General features: G+C 36.3%; 1 protein-coding gene across 1 annotated transcript in view; it reads left to right on the top strand.

Annotated features, from left to right (window-relative positions):
- The window catches only part of LOC126163020 (sterol O-acyltransferase 2-like), a 255,222-nt gene that overhangs the window by 176,695 nt on the left and 51,145 nt on the right, over positions 1–27,382 (top strand). The window contains exon 8 of the mRNA XM_049919890.1: positions 21,878–22,151. Coding sequence (XP_049775847.1) covers positions 21,878–22,151 — 274 coding nt within the window. The remainder of the gene's footprint in view (positions 1–21,877; positions 22,152–27,382) is intronic.

Raw genomic sequence — 27,382 nt, 5'->3', positions numbered from 1 at the left:
ACTCCATTCGGCGATGGTATGCGCAGTTTAAAGCTTCTGAATGCCTCTGTAAGGTGAAATCAATGGGTCGGCCTGCAGTGAGTGAAGAAACGGTTGAAAGCGTGTGGGCAAGTTTCACGCGTAGCCCGCGGAAGTCGACGAATAAAGCAAGCAGGGAGCTAAACGTCCCACAGCCGATGGTTTGGAAAATCTTACGGAAAAGGCTAAAGCAGAAGGCTTATCGTTTACAATTGCTACAAGCCCTGATACCCGATGACAAAGTCAAACGCTTTGAATTTTCTGCGCGGTTGCAACAGCTCATGGAAGAGGATGCGTTCAGTGCGAAACTTGTTTCAGTGATGAAGCAACATTTTTTCTTAATGGTGAAATGAACAGACACAATGTGCAAATCTGGGCGGTAGAGAATCCTCACGCATTCGTGCAGCAAATTCGCAATTCACCAAAAGTTAACGTGCTTTGTGCAATCTCATGGTTTATAGTTTACGGCCCCTTTTTCTTCTGCGAAAAAAACTTTACGGGACACATGTATCTGGACATGCTGGAAAATTGGCTCATGCCACAACTGGAGACAGACAGCGCCGACTTCATCTTTCAAAAGGATGGTGCTCCACCGCACTTCCATCATGATGTTCGGCCTTTCTTAAACAGGAGATTGGAAAACCGATGGATCGGTCATGGTGGAAATCATGATCAGCAATTCATGTCATGGCCTTCACGCTCTCCCGACTTAACCCCATGCGATTTCTTTCTGTGGGGTTATGTGAATGATTCAGTGTTTAAACCTCCTCTACCAAGAAATGTGCCAGAACTGCGAGCTCGCATCAACGATGCTTTCGAAGTCATTGATGGGGACATGCTTCACCGAGTGTGGGAGGAACTTGATTATCGGCTTGATGTCTGCCGAAGCACTAAAGGGGCACATATCGAACATTTGTGAATGCCTAAAAAAACTTTTTGAGTTTTGGTATGTGTGTGCAAAGCATTGTGAAAATATCTCAAATAATAAAGTTATTGTAGAGCTGTGAAATCGCTTCAATCATTTGTAATAACCCTGTATTTATAACCTTGTCAGAGAACTACTAAAAAGAGATATAGTTTATAAGTCACATGTACATCTGTTATCATAATTAGTGCAGAAAAGTTATTAATTTATATCGAGTGACATAATTTAACAGGTTATTAAAATGACAGACAGATTTGTTGACTTGACAGAATAATTCTTTGTTACAAAAAGGCCGTTTTTTAGAAGTTTGTCAATTGACTTCTCTAATTTGCATAAATAAGTAAATAACATGAATTATTAAGAATTACATTGGTTTTCGTCTAAAATAGGAGTGTTTACGTGAATACTGAGTGAAAACGGTCCTAGTGAACAAATAGGTTTCACTGGGTGATTTTTATTTAAGGAGATCCAAAATATGTAAGTTGGCCACTATTTTTCGTACTTCATATTAGTTATTTAAGATGAACTCAGTGTTTTTACATGATGACATTTGCTGTATCAGTGATCAAGTGATATTAACCTTTGTGTGAGTCAGTTATTCAGTGTAATTTAATGGGTTGACTGTTTATGGAGATATGTTATGCAATCATTGTTAACATACACAATAACTTTTCTATAATCATAAATACTCGTTAAACTGCTTGAATTTGGAGGGTATCGCATACTTCGGTAAAGTAAAGCCTTTAATAGCTTCCGTTACAATACCCCCGCCCCCCTCAGGTAATATCATTTACAGAATGTTAATGATATTGGCTGACTAGGACAAGTGTGTTAAATGGCTAACAGTTGGAAAAGTTCTACTTTAATAATTTTTTTGTTTTACTAGGCATAATGTGTATGTGTACAATAACCGTTACAGCGTTTCAAAATGCCTTTTTCCTGCAAATATTTTAGTTGTGTTGTTTCAAATGTACTTTGTGTTATGACTCTCAGTATGACAGCATAATAAAAATATTTAGTAAAATATGAAAGTTAAAAAAAAAGTATAATCTTTCCTCCCAGTGAGCCACATGGAAAATGCTCAAGAACAGACACAAATATATCACATGCGATGTTAAGATATATAAAAAATATATGTAAATTATTTCAAAGTCAGCTCTCATTGAGTCACAGAATAATCAAGATAATAGAAGGAACATAAATATATTACATAGATGGACAGGTAATATGTCCATAAGAACATATTGCAACTGTCTGCTCTTTTTGAGCCACATAATGGAAATGAAAACAAAGAACATAATTATAAGTATGGACATGATATATACACACAAACACTAGACAAGTCACATGTATGAGTATAATATGCATTTGAAAAAAAGTTTTTAATATTGTCTCTCATTGAGACACATAGTCAAGATAGCACAAGAACATATTAATACCAAAATTGCACACTTAAATTGGTCACAACATAACACAAACATCAAAGTTGGTGAACATCTGATTAGCTGTAGAAAATTGTACACAAATCTTATGCCTAAGAAAAGAATAGTAACAAAATGATGGGTCTTGCACAACAATTTTTACATTGTCTTTTATATTTGGTGCAAGTATGTCCCATATTCAACAATAAAAAAAAGTAATAAATGTTTGTCACCTCTTTGGGTGCATGGTTAAACTTGCCCATTGCAAGTAAATAAGATGTCTCAAAATTTAATATTCAATAGTGACAATAAAAATATAAAAACATTCTCTCAGAGATCTGGAACTTTTCCAGGGTCTAAAGGATGAGTTGCTATTAGACACACCGAGTAAAAATCTTTGCTGGTAAAATGCTTTACAGAAAATGGGTAAATAACTGTATTCAAAAAGGGAAATGTGCTTAATCATGTTTATATGGTTTCTTAATCCAAATAATCTTCTTGATCTGGGAAAGATAAGTGTATATGCATTAGGATGTGGGCTTTCTTTTATTTCAAATGGACCAATGCAAATATCAAAAAACTTCTTAAGTTCAGCTGACAACAATTTTGATTTCTTTTGTGTCTTGATGAGTACAAGGTCCCCTGGTTTGATCTGTAAAGCTTTTCCTTTAGCTGCATGTCTCCTTTTTCTTGATTCCCCTTGTTTTTTATGGTTTCCAATACACAGTCTTCTCGTTCTTGGGGTGACATAATTTTGCAAGGTGGGTACTCTATGTTTTCAGTGAAGAAACTAGCAGGGTATTGGTTGTACATTATTTCATGTGGGGAAAATGCAGTGGAAGAGTGCTGCAAGCTGTTCATTATTTCTTCAAAACTATTTATGTACTCTAACCAATTAGTGTGGTTCTGGCTACAGTAGGTTCTACAAAGTCTTCCAATCTCTCTCTTGTATCTCTCAGCTGGGTTGCTTGACAGGTGGTAAGCAGATATTAAAATGTGTTTAATTCCCGTGTCTTCAATAAAAGTTTTCCGGTATTTTGAGGTGAACTGAGACCCATTGTCTGAAAGTATTGCCTTTGGTTTTCCCACAGTGTTGAGATAATTACTTGTAATTTTTGAAACTATCTGTTTGCTGGTAGCTTTCCGTAAGGGATAAAGCTTTATAAATTTGGAGATGATGTCTACCATGACATAAATATAACTGTAACCCCCTCTTGTCTTGGGTAATGGTCCGTAGATGTCGGTTGCAATGAGATCGAGTTTATTTGTGGGTAATATGTTCTGCATTATTCCCCTGGTTGTTTGGTTAGTCACTTTTACCCTCTGACATCTGTCACATGTTGATAACTTTTTCTTTACTCTTCTGCTAATGTTATAAAAATAAATGTCCTCAATTTTCTGAATACATTTAGTGGTGCCACAGTGGTGTACATCAGTAATGAGTGTATCTATTTGTTGCTCAGGCCAATACAGTTTCCAATAGTCTAAATCCAGTATAGGTCTTCTGAATAGTATCCCCTTGTGTACTTTATAGTATGCTTCTACCTTTTCTCCCCCAGTTTTTACTATGTAGCTTTTGACTAGTTTCCAGTTTTCATCGTGGTTCTGAAACGTCCTAATGTCGTTACACATTTTTTGTATTTCCTTTTCCTCTTTAATGCCCTTTAGATACATAATTTTGAAAATTCTCTCCTCTTCCCCACTTCTTCCTTCCAAATCACTTCCCAAAGGTAGTCTTGATAAAGCATCTGCTACCACATTTTGTTTTCCCTGAATGTACCTCACTTTGTAATCAAACTGCTGGAAAAACATGGCCCATATGGTGAGTCTGTTATGGTATAACCTGCACTCTTGGAGATAGCTTAATGCTTTGTGGTCTGTCTGTATTATTACTTTACGTCCCAAGAGGTAATTTCTAAATTTTGTAAAACCCCAATGTATAGCTAGTAATTACTTTTCTGTCACTGTGTAGTGTTTTTCATGTTTTTGCAGAATTCTGCTGGCAAATGCGATTGTTCGGTGTTCCATTTTTCCATTTACTTCCTTTTCTTGAAATAAATGTACTCCTAACCCTGCATTGCTGCTGTCAGTAGCTAGCCAGAAAGGACTTGACATATCTGGTCTATGTAGAAGTTGACTGTTACATAGCTGTGTTTTGATTTTGTTAAATGCATCTTCACATTCTGGTGTCCAATCCCACACTACATTTTTCTTACGCAAGTAATACAAACAAACTGCATTTAATGCTTGATTACTGACGAATTTTCTGTAAAATCCTGTGAAGCCGAAAAATGATTTGAGTTGTTTCTTGTTTTGTAGGTGTTGGAAAATTTTCTGTGGCATTTATTTTGTCTTTGCCTGGCAAAATCCCTTGTTCTGTAATGATGTGTCCAAAAATTTTAACTCCTCTAGCCCAAATTTACATTTTTGTAATTTTAATGTCATTCCTCCCTTTCTGAGTTTCATAAATACCTCCCTTACTAATTCAAGGTGTTCTTCGCAAGTTTTCCCAGTGTTTAAAATGTCATCTACATAAATGGTTAATTTTGAACTAGTTTCATGACCAAGTACAAAATCTAATGCTCTGATGAATTCTACAACTGATACATTGACACCAAATGCACGACTGTATACTGATAACATTTACCATTATATAGAAAGGCTGTATATTTTCTCGAATCAGGACTAAGTTCAACTTGATAAAAACCAGTGGTGAGAGCTAGGCTTGTCATATGTTTTTTGATGATAAATAATGAGCAAAACCAACAAATATTTAAACTTCAAATACTCTGGTGGCCATCTTAATTCCACTGTCCACCAAAGACAATGACACAACACAAAGTAGCACTTCTTTTACATGTTCTTTGCAATGTTTATCCACCTCGAACAATAACACACATACGCTTTACGAAAGTGACATTCAGACTCCGCTCCTGACCTTCTTGCTGCTTGTATTTATAACCTTGTCAGAAAACTACTAAAAAGAGGTATAGTTTATAAGTCACATGTACATCTGTTATCGTAATTTGTGCAGGAAAGTTAGTAATTTATATTGAGTGACATAATTTATCAGGTTATTAAAATGACAGACGGATTTGTTGACTTGACAGAATAATTCTTTGTTACAAAAAGGCCGTTTTTTAGAAGTTTGTCAATTGACTTCTCTAATTTGCATAAATAAGTAAATAACATGAATTATTAAGAATTACATTGGTTTTCGTCTAAAATAGGAGTGTTTACGTGAATACTGAGTGAAAACGGTCCTAGTGAACAAATAGGTTTCACTGGGTGATTTTTATTTAAGGAGATCCAAAATATGTAAGTTGGCCACTATTTTTCGTACTTCATATTAGTTATTTAAGATGAACTCAGTGTTTTTACATGATGACATTTGCTGTATCAGTGATCAAGTGATATTAACCTTTGTGTGGGTCAGTTATTCAGTATAATTTAATGGGTTGACTGTTTATGGAGACAAGTTATGCAATCATTGTTAACATACACAATAACTTTTCTATAATCATAAATACTCGTTAAACTGCTTGAATTTGGAGGGTATCGCATACTTCGGTAAAGTAAAGCCTTTAATAGGTTCCGTTACAAGGTGTAGTGCTTTAAACAAGTGTATGCAGAGGAAAAAAAATTTAGTTTTCATGCTTAAAACTGTTTTCATATGTAATAAACATAGTTAAAAACTTTTTTAATTCATAATAATACCCTTTGGTTATAATTTAAATGTAGGGCCTACGGCTACTAAAGATGAAGGTGGCATTAAACCTTCCAATTCAAGTTACGGGTGTTACGCATGTGTTAAGTAACACCTGAAACAAAAATTAGTAACACCCGTAACAGCTCTAAGAGTGTTAAATAAGATTTCAAAATGCCATGTAATTGCATGATATTGTGAAACATGTGCATAACCTCACTTTTACAGAAAGGTATTGTACAGAACAAATTAACTAGATCACAAATTAAACTTTTGTATCGTTTTTGTTACGGGTGTTACAAGCTGCATGTATATTATAAAACTTACAAAATAAAGAAATGCAATTAGCTTACCTCAACAGAAAGAATTATTATGAGCTATAGCAACGTTGATTTCAATATTCTTTGCAACAATAGAACAATCAGCCATAGATAACACAACTAATACTCATCTGGAAATAGCATAAAGCATACCTCTCTGTGGCGCCATAGAGTAGCGCACTTTAAACACTTAGTGAAGGTAGAAATTTAATTTTTCATATTCATGATTATTTTGCAATGAACAAATGTACTCTTAACTTGGCATTTTTAAGGTTATATTTTTAATTTTGTCATTTTAATTTTTTTGTCACAAAGTCTCTTGAACATAGAATGATCCAGTATTCTTTTCTCTGAATAGAACATACTTAGTTGTAAGTTTAAATGAAACTTATGGCCATCTAAAAGTAGCAAAACAGGAAGTGTGGCCTGTTTTTCCAGTAACCGTGGATAAAAGCAGTTGGCAACATACTCATAAAATGTTGGTGCAATCATCCATCCTGACGCACTCTTTCCAACAAAGAATCTGTCATGATGAATGAATTCAGATATGTGTTTTGGAATCCTTTCATAAGGAAATAACTTTTCCACTAACAGAAAAATTAGCCAAAACAGTGATGCATTCCTTCTCTTTGCCAGGAGCAATAGTAAAAAAAAAATTATAATTTTTTGGGCCTAAGACACCTGCAGTTTTTGGGCAACATCAACTCCTGTCTCATCAGCATTGAATATTCGGGCACTATCAAGAAGTATGTCCTGACAGTTTTCTTCCTGAAGATATTTCTCAAGTTTGTCAAACCAGTTTCGTATAATGACTTCAGTCACACTCACTTTCCCTTTTGATATGATTTCTGCATTACGATGTGAAATTGCTGGATGTCTTTAAGAAATAGTTTCACCCATTTCTCTCCTGACCTACAATTTGTAAAGGGATTTTTCCTTCCTGTATCCATGATAAATTTGTGCACAGCATCTTTCACCTCATCCAGATGCATTGAAAAACCAATTTTTGCTTTCCCTAATATCCAAATCTTCCAACAGCTGTTCTTCATTTGGTGTTAAGATGGGGACTGGTCCCATCCGCCTTCCTTCAATAGTCCATGTTGGACGAAAATCCCAGGTTGTTCTGAAAAGATTCATAGGGAAAATATTGGCCATAAAAGATTCCAAAGAGAAAACTTCATTTTTTAGAAAGTCTCAGAAGCAATCAGACATTTATGTTTTTCCAAATGTAGAAGACATTCAAGAAGTTTCTATTTCACAAGTTCTGTGCAAACTTGTTCCCCTCTTTGTTCGTCGTGGTCGTTACAAGTTCCTGTATGAAACTGCAGAGTACCTAATGTGAGAAAAAATCTAATTACTGTAATTAAAAACAACATGAAACAATTCATTTTTGTACTTTTATATATGTGAAACACTATTTTAAGACAATAAATATCATAAAAATTTCTTTTGATTCTTTTTTAACTTTTTAAGATTTCTTTTTAATTTTAATATATTATAATTTTGATTATTTCTTTTTGAAAGACATTAAAATTGGTGTCACATATTTAAAATGAAAAAAGAAAAACAATTTCACTGTCCCCAGTCACCTCTTTGGTGAGGTGAATGTAGTTTTGTGGAAAATATTTGTAGGTGTCCCAAGTCACCCCACATGTCCCAAGTCACCCCACCCTGCAGGGTGACTTGGCACACCAACAAAAAATTAAATTAAAAATAAATGACCGAATTTAAGATAATATTTGATACATGAATGTAATCTACTGACCCAGACCTAACTTTTGTCATACATATTCTTTTCATAAGTTGCATGGGCTCTGAGAAACAGCTAAGGAAACACAAAAAGTGCCCAAAGTCACCCTGTTTTACGGTACATTTAGATTCTAACTACAACATTGCAAGCTACTACTCTAGAGACAACAAGGAAAGAGGTGGTGTAGCTATTTTTGTTAAAAATAATGTCACCTTCATTTTCAGTAGTTTGGGGAATGAGTTTCAAGACCTGTTGTGGATCGAATGGAAAAATTCCAGTGTTCCTGAATCCGGCTTTTAAGTTGTGTTTCGATTGGTCATTGTAATTCATAACGTTGAGTGTCTTCTTCAGTGCTGCGGGAAATTTGTCCTTCATAATAGGACCCTGATTCTTCAGCTTCCATTCTTCTAAAACTTTGCGCCACTCAGCATTCAGTGGACGGAAGTAAGCCATGTCAAGAGGTTGGCACAGATGTGTTGAATTGGGTGGCAGTAATACAAATTTAATTTATGTTCCCTGCACTTCTGTAAAACATTTATGGAGATATGACTGGACAAGTTGTCTCCTATTACAGCCTTCGGCACTTCTTTGGGCAGCTTTTTCACATATGGAAGTACGATTCCTTCGAACCAATCTGATATTATATAATTTCATTAAACCAGGAAGTTTTTGAACATCCATAGAGTGCTCTTTTTGAGCCGTCCTGCCTCGAAGTATCTTACACATGCAATGCACCATAAACTACATATGGTGGAAGCACCTCACCGCTAGCTGTGCCACAGAACATGACACTAATACTCCTTTTTGAACTGTCCATTATACAGTACACACGTTTTGATCCTCTTCTGTCAATGACCCTTTTAACTCCAGGATCGTCAGTATTGTTGGTTTCATCAGAATTGATTATTGCTTCAGGAGGAATGCCATGGAAACTTTTATGAAGTTCAGAAAAATATTCTTGCATCATTGTTTGGTCAATTCTTGCACGCGCTCTTTTGATATTCATACACCATCGCTCAGACAGAATTTGCTTGTGTCTTTTTAGGAAAGAGACAATCCATTCCCATTGTGGAAGGTTGTTATTAAACTTTTTCACTCTTTTTCCCAGCCTGTCTAGATATTGTTTGACAATTACTCTAATATCCATTGAAGTCAAGGGAAAACCCATTGAAGTCCAGGGAAAACCCCACTCACTCGCAGTTACCAAATTACTTACTATGAGGTCTTCCTCACGAGAACTGAGAGAAGTTTGGCCACCGGATTTCTTGGGTAAAGTGTCTTTTGCTGATGATACCCATCTCTGAATAGAGCTCTTGGGGACACCATACTTATCAGCTGCTTGTCTTACAGGCAAAGTTTCAGCTTGAAAATCTGCCACAGCTTTTGCAATATTCTCCGTAACATATCATTTGTAAAGCCTACCACCAACCTTTGTAATATACTCTCTAGGCATCTGAAACAACATTAACAGTTTCCTTGTAGATATTTAAAGTAGTATGTTCTTCAAACTATACTGCAAAAACAAACACATTGATAAACAAGTACACACAGTAATATCAAATGTGATGTAACCTAACATGACCCCTTAACCTAACCATAAAACCAAACTAAATACTAACAATGACTCCAATGTGTATAAGAAACAGCAACAAATTCATTTTAATGCGCTTTTGTGCATACAAGTCTCTTTAGTTAAGTCTAATGAAAGGTTTCTGCCGATCAACAACATGTCCCAAGTCACCCCAAGTTTGATGTCATTTTCAAAATCGAAAATTTCAGTCCAAAATATGGGCCTAAATTTTTATCTTTATGTGGTTATTATTAGAGATAGAAGTGGGGATCGCATTTAAACATTAACAACATTTCCAGTATTAATCCGTAACAACCAGCAGGCCCTCCTGTTTCACTATCAGTTTTTTGTCAATATTTTGATAATTTTCAAATATTTAAAAGTAGTACTTACATTGATAACAAGTTGTTCCCTTCAACCTGAGGACATCAGCACACCATCACATAAACGATAACAATGAGCAAAAAACAGTTCTGGCTGCCCACTGCTGCCAACATAATAAAAAACAAAACACTGTCAAAATGTCCCGAGTCACCCCACTGTCCCAAGTCACCCCGTTTTACGGTAATAAGTTAATGCCATCTGTGTTATGATGTTCTGCAAAGCATAATACTTGAGCATTGTTTATACAATTTCTGTCATTTATATTAACTGAAAGCTGATCTACTTTGCTGCTAAGTCCCCTGATGTTTTGTTGAAAGATGGACAGGTTAGACTTGTCTGTAGAGGTGTCACTTATGTTGGGTGCATCTTGTTCTTTGTATCTGTAGTTAAAAAAATCTTTCAGATGTAATGGGCATACTACTTTCTGTCTGCTTGCTATTCCGCGTGCAGTCTGCTTGGCTGTTGTGTTTTCTTCTGTTGCTGGTGGAACTTCTTTTGCTTCTTCTTCTTCTTCTTTGCAGGTGACATGATGCCTAAAAAATTCGGCACTTATCGAATTTAAGGGCACACCCATGAAATCTTTGATTTTTTACCGATTATCGTCAATTTGACTATGCTGATCACGAATATGACATATTTTTTCATCAGTTTTGAAACAGTGAAACAACATATTGTCATGTTATCGAAATACATCAGTGCGTAAAGATCATTCAAGTTAAATTGCAGCATTCGGATAAACGCGCCTGATGTAATCAATCAGATTGTGAAATGGGTTTGATCCAAAGCGTTGCCGCCATAGAAACTCGGCCAAGTAGTTGGACAGCATATTGCGATGAGTACCAAACATGCGCTTCTTTTTCTGTTCTGCTTTCTGCCATACGCTTTCAGCATGATTAGTAGTTGCGTGAGTAATTGGATCAACAAAATGCATGGAATGATTAACAGTCAAATGCTGATAACCTAGATTCTGGACTGTGTTATACGCTTCCCACAAATCGGAAACAATAGTGGTCCCAGGCCGCACATATTATAGAATCGGCAGCAAAGTTGCAGCATCTCTTCGAACTACAGGAACGAAGCAGCTTTCTCTGGTCTTAGTGTCGTATCCGTTGAATACGCACTGTTCCTTAACCTTGTGACCTCGATTGTACTTTCGACGTTCAAAACAGGTTTCGTCGATCTCAACTGTACGCCCTTGACCGCCTAAAACAATCGGCTCTTGCACAAAATACTCGTGGCAAATGTCTCTGCAGAACTGTTTCGCTTGCGTTCTAAAAAAATTTTATTCGCAACGCCAAGGCATTGCCCATCTTCACAGAATCTCTCACATTTCAGCAAACCATGAGCGAAAGCCTATTCAATAGCTGAATCACTATCACAACAAACGTCGAACAAATTTACCATACGAAATTCGGTCAAATCATGGAAAATTCTAGTCATTACGATTTAGTAGAACAAATGCACAGAACAAACATCGAACTAACACTTAACTGCACTGTTATTTGACTTTAGTGTAAACTGAATGAGGCGATTTTATCCGAGTGCTTTTTTGTGCTACGATTTAGCTTGAATGTGTTTGCAAATAACATATTCGTGATCTGGTCAAAAAATGAAGAAAAATTTTTTTCTCTCGATATATTAAAAAGTTTTTATTGGGGATAAAAATAAATAACATCTTAGAGATGAACATAGTCTAACTGATCAAATAGTGAGAAAAAATATTTTCGAAAATTTTGTCCCCCTAAACTCGATAAGTGCCTAAAATTCTCGGTGTAGTATTTGTTGGTTATGGCTTCTGCTACTTGGTGACGATCAAGTGATAAAGTTATTTTTGGAGCTTGCAAAATTTGTGCTTCATTCACCACGATCCTCTTTGGCTTGAACCATTTCGTAATTTGAGGCCGTTTTACGATTGATTGTGCCTTTCTGGCCTACTAGGTTTAAACCACTTCGTAATTTGCAAGTGATTGAGGGCTTTACTGTTTGCTGCTCGCCAAAAACTGTTTGTAATTTGCATTAGATTTCTACTTGTCCTGGTTTCTTCATTGTCAGGCGAGAGCCTGCCGTGGTGGCTGAGCGTTTCTAGGCACCACAGTCTGGAACCGCTACGGTCGCAGGTTCCAATCCTGCCTCGGGCATGGATGTTTGTTGTGTCCTTAGGTTAGTTAGGTTTAAGTAGTTCTAAGTTCTAGGGGACTGATGACCTCAGAAGTTAAGTCCCATAGTGCTCAGAGCCATTTTTCGTCAGGCGAGACACTAGTAAATATTTTAACAGCCAGAACCTCTTTTCATGATGTGTTTAAATGAAGGCCTTGAGCCATATAGAACCTTCGCTATAAAATGTTTGTGTTTATAACATCAACATTCTGGAAATGACTACATATTTCGGCGAAACTCTTGTTAGCGACACCAATTTTGCAGTTCACGCATGACCAACTCGGTAAATCATGATGCTGTGGGACATTCACAAAGACAACATTTGTATGGGTTAAATTATTTAGACAATTTCTCAGTTCCCCAGGCGTGACTATCCCCTAAAACACAGATCATCTCGCGTTTTCCAATTTTTGCACTCGGGTGATCAATTAGCTACGGTCTGATTACTTTTCGGCTCTGGTTGGCGTGTTCAGTGAATCTTCAGCAGTGTGCACAAATAAGTTTTTATGCTCTTGTGATTGACTGTTTTTAAGCACTAAAGTTTCACGTTTTTACACACGTAAGTTTCAGAGTTATTTTGAGATTGCCCTTCCTGGAAACAGTTTTCTTCCATTTCCTGATGACGAATCTTCTTTGTTCATCAGCGTCTCACATATTCGGGATTGAAGTTTCTACATGTCCATGTTTAAAGCACCTATTATAAATTGTAAACTGGAAATATGTTCATTAAACCTTGAAATTTCGTCCTTACAATTTACACGCTTTTTCTTTTTAGCACCAAAATTTACTTCTTTCCGCAGTGAAGCACGATTTCCTTTTACACTCGCCACCATCTTTGAAATATTTAAGGACCTTGTTACATGAACTGATAAGCTGTAAGAACTGTCACATTATTTAATGATTATCAGTGTGCCCTGAATTTGTCTGTTGATCCTTCAAATCATAAAAGATGGAAGCACATTAATGTTGTTTACTTACAACTAATATGCCTGCAGATATAATGACAAAAGGATTGAGAAAAGAGAAACATTATGATTTCCTGAACTTGTAAGGTATAGGTATTTTTTAAGAATATCATTCAAATGTTTTGAAGTGGGGGTGTTAAGTTTGTCAAACCCATTTAAATGATATCAATACGTGGTGAGCTATGTGTGTGTTATCTATGACTCTTTCTACATCTTTATTCCTATATGCTGTTCTGTTCAGTTCCGTTTCGTCCATATTCATTGTGTGTGTGTTAACATTGTAATGGTCGCCTGGTCGTAGATATTGCTAGTTGCTATAATCGCACTATTTCACTCCCATTTACGGAGCTTGTTTGCACTTGATGTTAGGTTGGCGCCATTAAACTGCATTGTGTTTTGGTAATCGCTGCTACTTGCTGGATCACTGCCATGTCTCGATGCTGATGCTGGCTCTAAATCTGGTTGTCTAGGGTTAAAAACATGAGGTCCCGTGTTTTTTATGTGCTTTTGATGATAAAGAACGAGCGAAACCAACAAATATGTAAACTTCAAATATTTATTACTCTGGTGGCCATCTTAATTCCACTGTCCACCAAAGACCATGACACAACACAAAGTAGTACTTCCGTTACATGTTCTTTGCATTGTTTATCCACCTCAAACAATAACACACAAACACACTTTACCAAAGTGACATTCCGACTGCCTCTCGACCGTTCTTGCTGCTTGTATTTATAACATTGTCAAAGAACTACTAAAAAGAGATATAGTTTACAAGTCACATGTACATCTGTTATCATAATTTGTACAGAAAAATTATTATTTTGCATCGAGTGACATAATTTAACATGTTATTAAAATGACAGACAGATTTGTTGACTTGACAGAATAATTCTTTGTTACAAAAAGGCCGTTTTTTAGAAGTTTGGCAGTTGACTTCTCTAATTTGCATAAATAAGTAAATAACATGAATTATTAAGAATTACATTGGTTTTCGTCTAAAATAGGATTGTTTACGTGAATACTGAGTGAAAACGCTCCTAGTGAACAAATAGGTTTCACTGGGTGATTTTTATTTAAGGAGATCCAAAATAGCTAAGTTGTCCACTATTTTTCGTACTTCATATTAATTATTTAAGATGAACTCAGTGTTTTTACATGATGACATTTGCTGTATCAGTGATCAAGTGATATAAACTTTTGTGTGGGTCAGTTATTCAGTATAATTTAATGGGTTGACTGTTTATGCAGACATGTTATGCAGTCATTGTTAACATAGACAATAACTTTTCTATAATCATTAATACTCATTAAACTGGTAGAATTTGGAGGGTATCGCATACTTCGGTACAGTAAAGCCTTTAATATGTTCCGTTACAATACCCCCCTCGGGTAATATCATTTACAGAATGGTGATGATATTAGCCGACTAGGACAAATGTGTCAAATGGTTAAAATTTGGAAAAGTGCTACTTTAGTAATTTTTTTGTTTTACTATGCATAATGAGTATGTATGCAATGACCGTTACACCGTTTCAAAATGACTTTTTCCTGCAAATATTTTAGTTGTGTTGTTTCAAATGCACTTTGTGTTATGGCTCTCAGTATGCCAGCATAATAAAAATATTTAGTAATATATGAAAGTAAAAAAAACAGTTAATCTTTGCTTCCAGTGAGCCACACGGAAAATGATCAAAAACAGACACAAATATATCACATGCGATTTTAAGATATATACAAAATATATGTAAATTATTTCAAAGTCAGTTCTCATTGAGTCACAGATTAATCAAGATAATAGAAGGTACATAAATATATTACATAGATGGACAGGTCATATGTCCATAGGAAAATATTGCAACTGTCTGCTCTTTTTGAGCCACATAAAAAAAATGAAAACAAAGAACATAATTATAAGTAAGGAAATGATATATAAACACAAACACTAGAGAAGTCACATGTATGAGTATAATATGCATTTGCAAAAAAAAAGAAGAGTTTTTTAAATATTGTTTCCCATTGAGACACAGTCAAGATAGTACAAGAACATATGAATACCAAAATTGGACACTTAAGTTGGTCACAACACAACACAAACATCAAACTTGGTGAACATTTGATTAGCTGTAGAAAACTGTACACAAATCTTATGCCTAAGAACACAATAGTCACAAAATGATGGGTCTTGCACAACAATTTTTTCATTGTCTTTTATTTGGTGCAAGTATGTTCCATATTCAAGAATACAAAAGGGAAAGTAATAAATGTTTGTCACCTTCTTGCCCGTTGCAAGTAAAGAAGATGTCTCAAAATTTAATATTCAATAGTGACAATAAAAAATATAAAAACATTCTCTCAGAGATCTGGAACTTTTCCAGGGTCTAAAGGATGAGTTGCTATTAGACACACCGAGTAAAAATCTTTGCTGGTAAAATGCTTTACAGAAAATGGGTAAATAACTGTATTCAAAAAGGGAAATGTGCTTAATCATGTTTATATGGTTTCAATTCAGTGATGTTCCTTAATCCAAATAACCTTCTTGATCTGGGAAAGATAAGTCTATACGCATTCGGATGTGGGCTTTCTTTTATTTCAAATGGACAAATGTCAATGTTTACTTTAACATATGGACAACCTAGCTCTACATCTTTGTCTATTTCAGTATTTTCAAACAGTAGATCATTTTCAATTTCTTTAGTTCCTAAGTCTAATGTCTCTTTCCTACACTTAGACACATCCCTCTCTGTTTGCAAAGTATTGACATTTAAACATAAACCTTTGTTTTCACCTGTTCCTTTTAACACTGTGTTGTCACTTAACAAACTACTGTTTTCACCCCCTTTTTTATAAAGTCCACTACGGATTCTTGTCCACCATGTAGGATACAAGGTTGCACTTACCTTTGCTAATTCTTTCCAAAAGGCATCTTTGTTTATACAGTTTCCATAGTTGTTCCACAAAACTTCTATAAACTTTTTCCCTTTTTCTTGAAAACACACGTTTACAAAAAAAAATGGTTCAAATGGCTCTGAGCACTATGGGACTCAACTGCTGAGGTCATTAGTCCCCTAGAACTTAGAACCAGTTAAACCTAACTAACCTAAGGACATCACAAACATCCATGCCCGAGGCAGGATTCGAACCTGCGACCGTAGCGGCCTTGCGGTTCCAGACTGCAGCGCCTTTAACCGCATGGCCACTTCGGCCGGCCACACATTTACATTCCATCCCTTTATATTTTCTTTAATATTATTATTATTACCATTCTCATAGATTAGTGTTTCATAGTTCCCAATAGGCAATAGCTTGTCCTCAGATACACATTCCCTAGTCTGCATTTCACTTAAATTAACCTCATTATTACCCATGTTTGTCACATCACTTACCTTTCCCACATAATCACTTTTCAATTCTACAAATACTTTTATTTCTTCCTCCACACTCTCATCAACAACATCACTTGATTTAGGATCATTATTTAAATGTCCCTCTATTACTTCTTCCTCCTCCTCCACAACAACCCCATGTTCAGTTTCCCCCCTATGTATCTGAATCTCAGCAATTGAGTCTTTGGCTCCATTAAACACTTCGTCATCCCCCTTCTTATCAAATAAACCCCCCAAAATAGATTCTATTTGTGGTGTGTCTGACTTGTTATTAACACCAGTATCTTTTTCAGCCCAACTATGGAACTCTGCAATACCTTCAACTTCTGCACTTTCACTAACTACCTGTGCTTGAACACTGTTTTCATTAACTGTATCACTTTTACTCGTAGTATCCCAAAACCTTTTATTCAATTCTAATTTATTCATTCTAACAACATCAGTATTTTCAGGGTACTTACTCTTTACATTGTATCTTCTCCTTCTCCAGTTTCGGTTATGTGTTGTCCTGTCATAATATTGTCTAGCCCCAAAACTACGGACATCTAGGGGGACTGTCCACCATTTCCCAGCTGGTTCCCTCAGTCTGTCCGTTTGTAGTTGTCGTTTTGTTCACTAGTTTCAGCAAACCCCCTTCTATCTTGTTCTCTTCCCCAATACCTATTTCTATCATTCCTGTTATCTCTCCTCCATCCTCCCTCCTGTGTATTGTTTCTGAAATAATTTTCATATCTCCTATCTCCCCTATTTGGAGCATTATTTCCAGAATTTTCAAAGTCTCTCCTCCCATAATAATCTCTATTTACATTCCTGTTCCACCCCCCATACTGGTAGTTGCCAGAGCCCAAACTTTGGTTATTTTCTCTTTCCAAGGCCCTATCTAATCTATCTACAAATTTCAGGAACTCTTCCATTGAATCGTCTGGTCCATGGACCAATTCCCACTGCAGTCTCTCTGGTAACCTTCTTTTTAAAACATCAATTTGTGTCATAATATCAAAAGAGTTATTCAAGTGAGCAAGCTTTTTCAATTGATCTCTGCAAAATTTTTGCATTCCCCCTACTTTCCCTCTATACACTGGTCCATTTAGAAATTCTTACTTTAATCTGGCTTGTATGGATTGTGACCAAAATTTGCAAATAAACTTAGCTTCAAACTCTTCAAAAGTATTCCAAGAATCATTATTCTCATTTGCCCAGGATAGGGCCTCCCCTTCTAGAAACCGTTTTACTAACTTAATTTTTATGTTATCTGACATTCCTACAACAAACATATCCTTACATTGGTGAATAAAGTCAATAGGGTGCAGATTTTCACCAGGAAAGCATTTCACTTGGATGTGCCCATACATTGTATTTTGATTGTAAATCGTTTGTTTGGACATAAATGCGTCCTCCAATTGTGTATATTTAGTGTGTATATTTTCTACTTTTGTATCTACATTAGTGGTATACAGGTTGTATTCTTGTTTAAGGTTTTCTGATGTTTTTGTCTATTTTCTGATCTAATCTTTCAACTTCCGTATCTACTCTGTTGTAGATGACAGCAATGCTGTCTGTGTTAGCTTGTATGTTTTCATTTAAACTTTCAACTTCAACTTGAAATTCTTTTCTGAAGTGTATCAACTGTTCTCTAGTGTCTTTACTGAGGGTAGTTTTAATTTCCTCACACTTCTCATTGAGATGAGTACTTAATAGATCAAAATCCAAATTTAACTTATCCAGTCTATCTGTGTTTTCTTTAAGTTTCAAACTTACTTGTTCACTTGATTGTTTAAAATCCAAATGTACTTGTTCGCTTGATTGTTTAAAATCCAAACTTACTTGTTCACTGGATTGTTTAAGTTGCGAGCTTATTTGAGTTGCAAACCCTGCTAGCCACTCTGTTAAGTTTAATTGTTCACCATCCCCTGGTTCAATTTTTACATTTCCTACGATCTCATCACTCTCAGGTAGAGACATGTTAACTATTAAGTATTTTAAATGAGAACAACAACAAAATACCTTGCTTTATGTAGCTATACTATGATGTCGTGATCGGTGTTCCTGTTGGCTTTCTTCACTTCTATTCGGTTTTATTCGAAGCTGAAGTCTTGATTGATGAATTCCATTGACATAATCCAGACGTTAATCTTCCGAGCGGTGTGATGATGGTTTTTGGTAGTCGCACAAACACAATTTATTTAATTTTGACATATTTTCACTGTTGCCACACTGCACAAATAAACTTTTTTGGAATGATAAGCACTTACGAAATTTATCGCTGCACTATTATCATCAATGCACTTAAAGATCCCGGACGAGCCCCCACTTTTGTAATGGTCGCCTGGTCGTAGATATTGCTAGTTGCTATAATCGCACTATTTCACTCCCATTTACGGAGCTTGTTAGCACTTGATGTTAGGTTGGCGCCATTAAACTGCATTGTGTTTTGGTAATCGCTGCTACTTGCTGGATCGCTGCTGTGTCTCGATGCTGACGCTGGCTCTAAATCTGGTTGTCTAGGGTTAAAAACATGAGGTCCCGTGTTTTTTATGTGCTTTTGATGATAAAGAACGAGCGAAACCAACAAATATGTAAGCTTCAAATATTTATTACTCTGGTGGCCATCTTAATTCCACTGTCCACCAAAGACCATGACACAACACAAAGTAGTACTTCTGTTACATGTTCTTTGCATTGTTTATCCACCTCAAACAATAACACACAAACACACTTTACCAAAGTGACATTCCGACTGCCTCTCGACCGTTCTTGCTGCTTGTATTTATAACATTGTCAAAGAACTACTAAAAAGAGATATAGTTTACAAGTCACATGTACATCTGTTATCATAATTTGTGCAGAAAAGTTATTAATTTGCATCGAGTGACATAATTTAACATGTTATTAAAATGACAGACAGATTTGTTGACTTGACAGAATAATTCTTTGTTACAAAAAGGCCGTTTTTTAGAAGTTTGTCAATTGACTTCTCTAATTTGCATAAATAAGTAAATAACATGAATTATTAAGAATTACATTGGTTTTCGTCTAAAATAGGATTGTTTACGTGAATACTGAGTGAAAACGCTCCTAGTGAACAAATAGGTTTCACTGGGTGATTTTTATTTAAGGAGATCCAAAATAGCTAAGTTGTCCACTATTTTTCGTACTTCATATTAATTATTTAAGATGAACTCAGTGTTTTTACATGATGACATTTGCTGTATCAGTGATCAAGTGATATAAACTTTTGTGTGGGTCAGTTATTCAGTATAATTTAATGGGTTGACTGTTTATGCAGAGATGTTATGCAATCATTGTTAACATAGACAATAACTTTTCTATAATCATTAATACTCATTAAACTGGTAGAATTTGGAGGGTATCACATACTTCGGTACAGTAAAGCCTTTAATATGTTCCGTTACACCATTTAAATTATATCAATACGTGGTGAGCTATGTGTGTGTTATCTTTGACTGTTTCTACATCTTTATTCCTATATGCTGTTCTGTTCAGTTCCGTTTTGTCCATATTCATTGTGTGTGCGTTAACATGTAGTAAAGTGTACCAATGTGAAATGTTATAATAAATCACCAAATGTGTACATTTTTATCGTGTTCTCAATATCCATGGAACCTCAACGTAACTTATACTTATGTTCATAAGGAAGTTATGCTCATACGCCCTAAAATTTTCTTGTAATTTTGGAATTTAACTTCGACAATCTGTATTTTATCTTTTGGCTTCATTTTGTACGCTGTTTGGCAAAACTTGTAAACACAAAATATTGTAAACACATTGATTCCATATTATGTGACGGGGTTGTTGTAACAGGACATCCACCTCAAGCATTACTTTTCCTCAACAGTAGTTGTCGATATCAGTATTATTTTTTGAATTCTGGGCAGATCAATATTATCTCAGTTGCTTTTCTGAACCTGTCATATGGTTTTATACGCAGTAGATTGTATTTCAAACTAAAATTCATGAAAAGGAATTACTTTATAACATATTTTAGTTCCAATGTTATAATGTATAAGTACTAGTTCTGAATGTAGAGAGAAAATTATTATTATTATATTATTATTATTTAGAAACTTTTGAAATTACGAATTATTGGCACACTTAAAATTTCCGTTATTAATCACGCCATCCTGTGCTGCTTACTAAGTTTGTCTCTGAATTAATTTTTGTAATAATAATCGAAATTAATAATGTAATGTACTAGAAATTCATTTATTAAGAAAAATTGTAAACCCTTTGAAATATTATTTCCGCAGAGTGTGAGAGTCGTAAGCATGTCTCTGATGTGATTGGACATATTTTTGTATTTTTTGTGAACAATGTAATTTTGGCTTTGTTAATGTGTAAAATCAAAATACTGTATGATATACTAAAATGTGAGAAAATACATTTACATAAATAAATGCTGCTGTAACAAGTTTTTTAGTTCAAACCAACCATAAGAACCTAATGTGACATTAAAATATTCAAGAACCATGACCATAGACAAGAAGAAATGGAGTCAACTCAACATGACAAGCTAAGTAAAGTAATAAGTTCATTGTAATCTTTGCTCCTCTCAAATCTTCACAAAAGACTTCGCTTACGAATTATTTGGACTGGACATTGTTTGATGTGGGCAACAGATGTAAGTAGGAAGAAGTGGCAGATTACAGGGTACACTTTTTTTGTTTAGAATATGGCGTAGGGAATGTTTGATTCAAATCACTACTATCACATGATATAGACCTTTCTTCAACCTAAGTTAAATCAGTTTGTTGTGACAACGAAAAGGGAGAAGTCTGGTTCCAACAAAATGGTGCCACACCTCCCACTTATTGGCATTTTCAATAAATGTTGAGTTGTTTCCTAGACATCTCACCTGAAGTCACTTACTACCTTGTAATTTTTTTTTCTTTAACCCTGCAAGAACTTAAGGAGATAATCACCCAGGAAGTGGCTGCCATTCCACCACAATTGGCATAAAAAACTATGGACAACTTCAAAAAAAGAACTCATTAATTTGTCAGTAATGGAGAACACTATTTACTATACATAATTTTTAAAGCCAGCTGATGTAAAATGTCATAGTATTTGTTGTTTAGAAACAAAAATATTGTCTCGGTATCTTTGTTTGTATCTACTTTTTGAAATAGAGGTCATTTTGCTGGAGCCTGTACCATTCTTTCATGCAACAACTGAAGTAAAGTACATATTTATATAAGAGCATGCACTTTATATTAATGTTAGATCCTGTTTCATTCTGTTTTGTATTGACTTGCAGAACTAAGGAGATCCGTTGGAAGGTGGCATTATGGCATCTGACAGAGGTTTTTGGAGTAATCTTCTTCATTAGCTTTTTGTTTGAACGCAGCTTGGTACCCATGTTCAGAAATTTTGGAAAGCAACAGCTGTCTCCTAAGGCAATGGTTGTAGCCATTTTTGGTAGCATGGTTCCTTCACTTACTGTATTGCTTTGTGTATTCTATTGCATTCTTCATGCCTGGATGAATGCATTTGCTGAAATAACAAGGTTTGCAGACCGCATGTTCTACAAGGTATGATTTCCATAATTCTTAAACCAATAGGTTGCACAATTTAATAATTTCATTGGATTGCTGAATCTTAAAACAGAAAAACCATATTTTATAAATATGTTATATGCATGTTTTTATTGGGCCTGACAAGATTCACCTTAATAAACAATGGTATGTACTAGAAATTACTAGTACTTTATAAATGAATGTACTTAACATTTGTTACTAAAAAAAGAATGCTCATGAAAGGTAACACTTTCATGCAATTTAAATGTGATAATGGAAAGTCCTGGGCGATACACAAAAAATGAAAGAATTGATGGCAACCACATAATACACAGGACATAACAAAAAGATGTGGCCAGACTTTGAGGAAATATTTCTCACTCTTATAGGAAGAAAATACACTGTATTGACATGGGCCTGAAAATGCTTTATTTCAATGCTAGAGTTCAATTTTTGCAACTCAACACATCAGTCATTTACTTTGCACCAAAGTGAGGGCTGACACATTGTTGAATTTGCAGTAGTGTACTTGTGCAGAAAATCATTTGCCGATAGTGCCTTGACACACATTGCACGTTAAGGATAATGCAGTTTCTCATGTAATACTGTCGTGAGGTCAACATTTTTTGTTGCAGCTATTTGTCTGACAGTGACCATTAGATTTTCAATGAAATGAGCAGCTTCCTTCTCCGTTTGAGTTGTCATTGTCCTTCTAGGCCTCCTGAAGTTATGAGCAGTAAGCTAGAATATCCCACATTCCCTAAGATAGGGGTGGGCAAATAGTGGGCCACATGTGGCCCGCAGAGGGGTTTTGTGTGGCCCGCCAAGAAATTTACAAAAATCATAGGAAAAACAAAATTTCCCTTCCCCACGCGACTAAAAAAATCCGCGAGCGTCTGCGTACGCTTCTTGGTAGTGCTTACTGCTGACAGATGTCTCTACAGACACGCAACCAACCTAGCTGCATGGTGGATTATGGGAGCACTACCATCAGCCACCACAGGCACAGAAAAAAGCATTTGCTATTGGCGCAAATTTATGGTCCACGCGGTGGCTGATGGGAGCGCTGTATTTCTCGCACGCCGAGTGAATAGTACGACGTTCTTCTTTCCCTCTCCTTCCCTCTTTCCTGACGAAGCAACCGTTGGTTGTGAAAGCTTGAATTTTGTGTATATGTTTGTGTTTGATTGTGTGTCTATCGACGTACCAGCGCTTTCGTTTGGTAAGTCATATCAGCTTTGTTTTTAGATATATTTTTCCCACGTGGAATGTTTCCCTCTATATATATATATATATATATATATATATATAAACTACTTCAGTGCAATCATGACTCCTAAGAAGAAGCATAAAGTTGGTGATAAGTGCCGTCTGTTTAATGAAGACTGGTCGACCATATATTTCTTTATTGATGCAGGCAATAAAGCCGCATGCTTACTATGCCATGATACAGTTGCCGTATTCAAGGAGTACAGTCTGAAACGACATCACAAAACAAAACACAGTGACTTTAGCTGCAAACTTTCAGATGAAGAATGAAAAATAAAAGCAGTGGAGTTCGTGAAATGCTTGAAGAAGCAACAAGTGTTATTTATGAAACAAACACCACTTCAAAATAGTGCTACAGAAGCAAGTTTCATGGTCGACTATAACCTTGCTAAATGAAACAAACCTTTTTCGGATGGAGAGTTTATTAAACAGTGCATGGTAGAGTGTGCAAGTGTATTGTGTCCTGAGGTTAAAACCAAATTTGAGAGTATTTCGTTGTCAAGGAGGACTATAGTGCAGCGCATTGATTTAATTAGTGACAAACATGCAGACCAGCTAAAGACTGTAAGTGAAGATTTTGTTTGGTTTTCACTGGCAGTGGACGAAAGCACAGATATTGAAGACACAGCACAAGTACTCATCTTTATCTGTGGAATTCATGAAGATTTCGTCATCACCGAGGAATTACTTGGTATAGTATCCATGAAAGATAGAACCACTGGTCAGGTCTTGTTAGAATGTGTTGCTAATTGTGTGGAAACAAGTGGCTTATCCTGGAACAAAATGGTAAGCATTACAACAGATGGGGCCAGAGCTTTCTGTGGGAAAAATATAGATATGAAACTTTTAAAAAACAAGCCGAAGACACAGACAGTGATATTTTGGATTTTCATTGTATTTTTCATCAGGAAAGCCTCTGAAAGACTGCACTAGACTTAAGGCATGTGGTAGATCCTGTTGTTGGTGTTGTGAACACAATCAGAGCAAGGGCACTCCATCACAGACAGTTCAAATCTCTTCTTGAGGAGGTGGGGACAGAACATGAAGATGTAATTTACCATAACAGTGTGAGGTGGTTCAGCTTGGGCAAAGTATTAAAAAGAGTCTGGGCATTACAGGATGAAATTATTTTATTTCTGGACACTAAGGAGATATCTTGTAAGGTAACGGGATAATATGGAACTCTTTCAAGTAATTTAAAATTTAAAGCACAGCAGCATAGATAATATGCTGGGCAAAATAGACCGGAAAATACTTGTTTTGTGTTTTGATGGGCATTGTAGTTCCATTGCATAGCGTTTTGGTTTTCTTTTAATTGCAACGAATTATATAAGTGTGGTGATAATTTGTAAAATTATATAATGTATTTAGATTTAAGTATTTAAATATTATGAAATATTGTAAACGAATTGTGGCCATGTTTAGCGATTATTTAGACTACTGTGGTGTCATGTGACCTGACTCAGGACTGTGGATATGAGCAGGAAAATCGGGGTCTTTTGTCGTTGGCCGTTGTGGTGGCGAGCTGGGAGCGGCAAAGTGCCACGAGTGCAAGCATGGACGCCAGGGTATGCGAAGGAACAAAGTGAAAGTGTGTGGGTGTGAGACAGTGTACAAATTGCACAGATTATTATTTGTGAACTTAAAAATGCGTGGCCACAATGTTAAAGTGTTTGTTTTGAATAAATAAGTTTGTCTGAACGTGTATAGTTAAATTCATTGCTGTTCAAAAGCCAGCCAATATCTGACTAAATAATAGGGGTGCAAATGCAACAGTTTACTACCAACCCCCTTTGCAGATGAGCCACGTGAAAAATAGGTAGTAAACGAGATCGAGTTCAGTTGCAATTGGGGGCTCGTCCGGGATAGGACTTTCTTCCATATTCCAAAGTATTTTGGAATCGAATGTCGGTCTGATGTTAGGCTTTTGAATAGTCAGTGTGGGGGCTCTGAGCTAAATCGGTGCATTAGCAGTACCGGAGTGTTTGTGCTGGACTAGATACGCGCTGCCCCGTGGTTACGCCGATATAAGACCACCATGATTGTGAAGCAGTCAGTTACACAGTCTGATGAGTCGACCACGTGTTGCCACGGGTAAAACCGCCGTGCTTGCCGTGTCCACGTGTTGCCGCAAGAAAAAACCGTCGTCCGTGCCATGTCCATGTGTTGCTATGGGTGAAGCAGTCGAAGCTGTATCCACGTGCTGCCGACGATCAACGCCGTCGTCCGTGCCACCGACCAACACGACTACATGCTGCCAGGGGCCTACGCAACGTGTTCGCACTCCTGATTGAGTTTGCTGTGTGTCCACGCCGCCGATTACGATTCATTGCATAGCTGTGCTGCGGAGCTCACTGCAGAGGTCGCGTCACACGAGGATATAAAAGATAAGTACAGCCAGCAGCTACATTGCAAGATTGTGTTCTTTCATTAGCCATGGCCGATGAGACGCATGAATCTCAAAGTGAAGGCGAATCAGTGGATGTTAGGAGAACCTGTAGTAGCCCTAGCATGCCAAAAGAAATAGGATGGATACCAGGAAGTGACCTCAGTACATTTTTTGTAAAACTTACTAGTAAATTAGGAGAAATAGACTCTAAAATAGGGAATATAAAAACTGCAATAGTTGGAGAAATGGATTCGAAAATAGGGGATATGGAATTAAGGCTTAGTGATAAAATCAAGACAGTGAGTGAAAAATTTGATCAGCTAGATCTCAAATTCACTCAAATTACAGATAAAGTCGAAAACACAGTTAAAATTGTTGAGGGAATTATTGAGAGGGTTGATGAGGTTGAAAGAGGCCTAGTAGCCAAGGTGGACATTGTGCAAAGTAATCTTGTGGGGCAGATTCAGGTACAGGAACAGAAATGCACATTATTTCAATGACAAACAGAGACAGACATTGAATCCATTAAGATAGGAGTGCTGGATTACCATAAGGGAATTACTGACAATAAGAAGGAATTAGAAGGGGAAATAAATGTCTTGAGGGGAAACAGTTAATACTGTGGCAGCAGGGAATGGAAATTTATTGTTGGGATATCCTCTGGGGCGTGGATTTCAGTCAAAACCTTTTAATGGGGAGAATAAATACCATGCAGTTGACTTCCTAGCTGCGTGTAAGGATAACTTTGTGACAGGGATGAGTGAGCAGGCAAAAATTAAATATGTTAAGAGGCAGTTGGAAGGGGGAGCTCAAACATGGGCAAACCAAAATGATGATAAATTTTGTGATTTTAAAACCTTCGAAAACCTGTTCTCAAACAAATACTGGGGCCAAGCAAAACAATTAAGATTGCAAAAAGATTTTTTGAAGGGATCCAGTTAAAAGAGTGGAAAGAAAAGTATGAGAGAGTTCTGTGTTAGAGAACTGAATAAATTAAATCATCTGGATAGGCCACTGGGCATATTAACAGAAATATCTACACTAAAGAGAAGATTACCAGAGCATTTGCAATGGGATTTGATTCACAGTGCAACAGATTCAGTGGAAGAATTTCTTAATTTTGTGGATAATATGGACAGGGCATTGTGTTACAGACCTAAATACATGGAACATAGGGAGAATGGAAAGGGGAAACAGTATTAATTATGAATATAGTAATAACCATAACAGGTGGAGAGAAAATAGAAGTGATCAGAATAATCAGGATAGAGATTGGAGAAGCAGGCCACAAAGGTATAACAGAATTTTGGGGGGAGAAGAGACAATTTTTGATCAGATGAGGAGTTGTAATGTCTCTTGCAGTGGTCTATTCCAGGAATCTTTAATAGTTGACCATTCCTTAGACGAATTTCGATTGTTTCATGCCACAATCCTGAGTACCTGTTCCTGAGGTTCCTTCTGGTCTCTCAAATCCGTTACGTCTCCTGTCCGGTACGCCAATGCGACGCCTGTCCTCCGTGCCGTGTCCCATGTTCCTGTTCGATGAGTTTCACCGCAGTTCAGCAGGACATCAATGAAGAAAATTTTT

The sequence above is a fragment of the Schistocerca cancellata genome, chromosome 2, assembly GCF_023864275.1.
Source record: "Schistocerca cancellata isolate TAMUIC-IGC-003103 chromosome 2, iqSchCanc2.1, whole genome shotgun sequence".
In the NCBI taxonomy this organism is placed as follows: Eukaryota; Metazoa; Arthropoda; class Insecta; order Orthoptera; family Acrididae; genus Schistocerca; species Schistocerca cancellata.
Note: the sequence above shows the minus strand (reverse complement) of the source record. Positions and strands in the feature narration are given on the sequence as shown.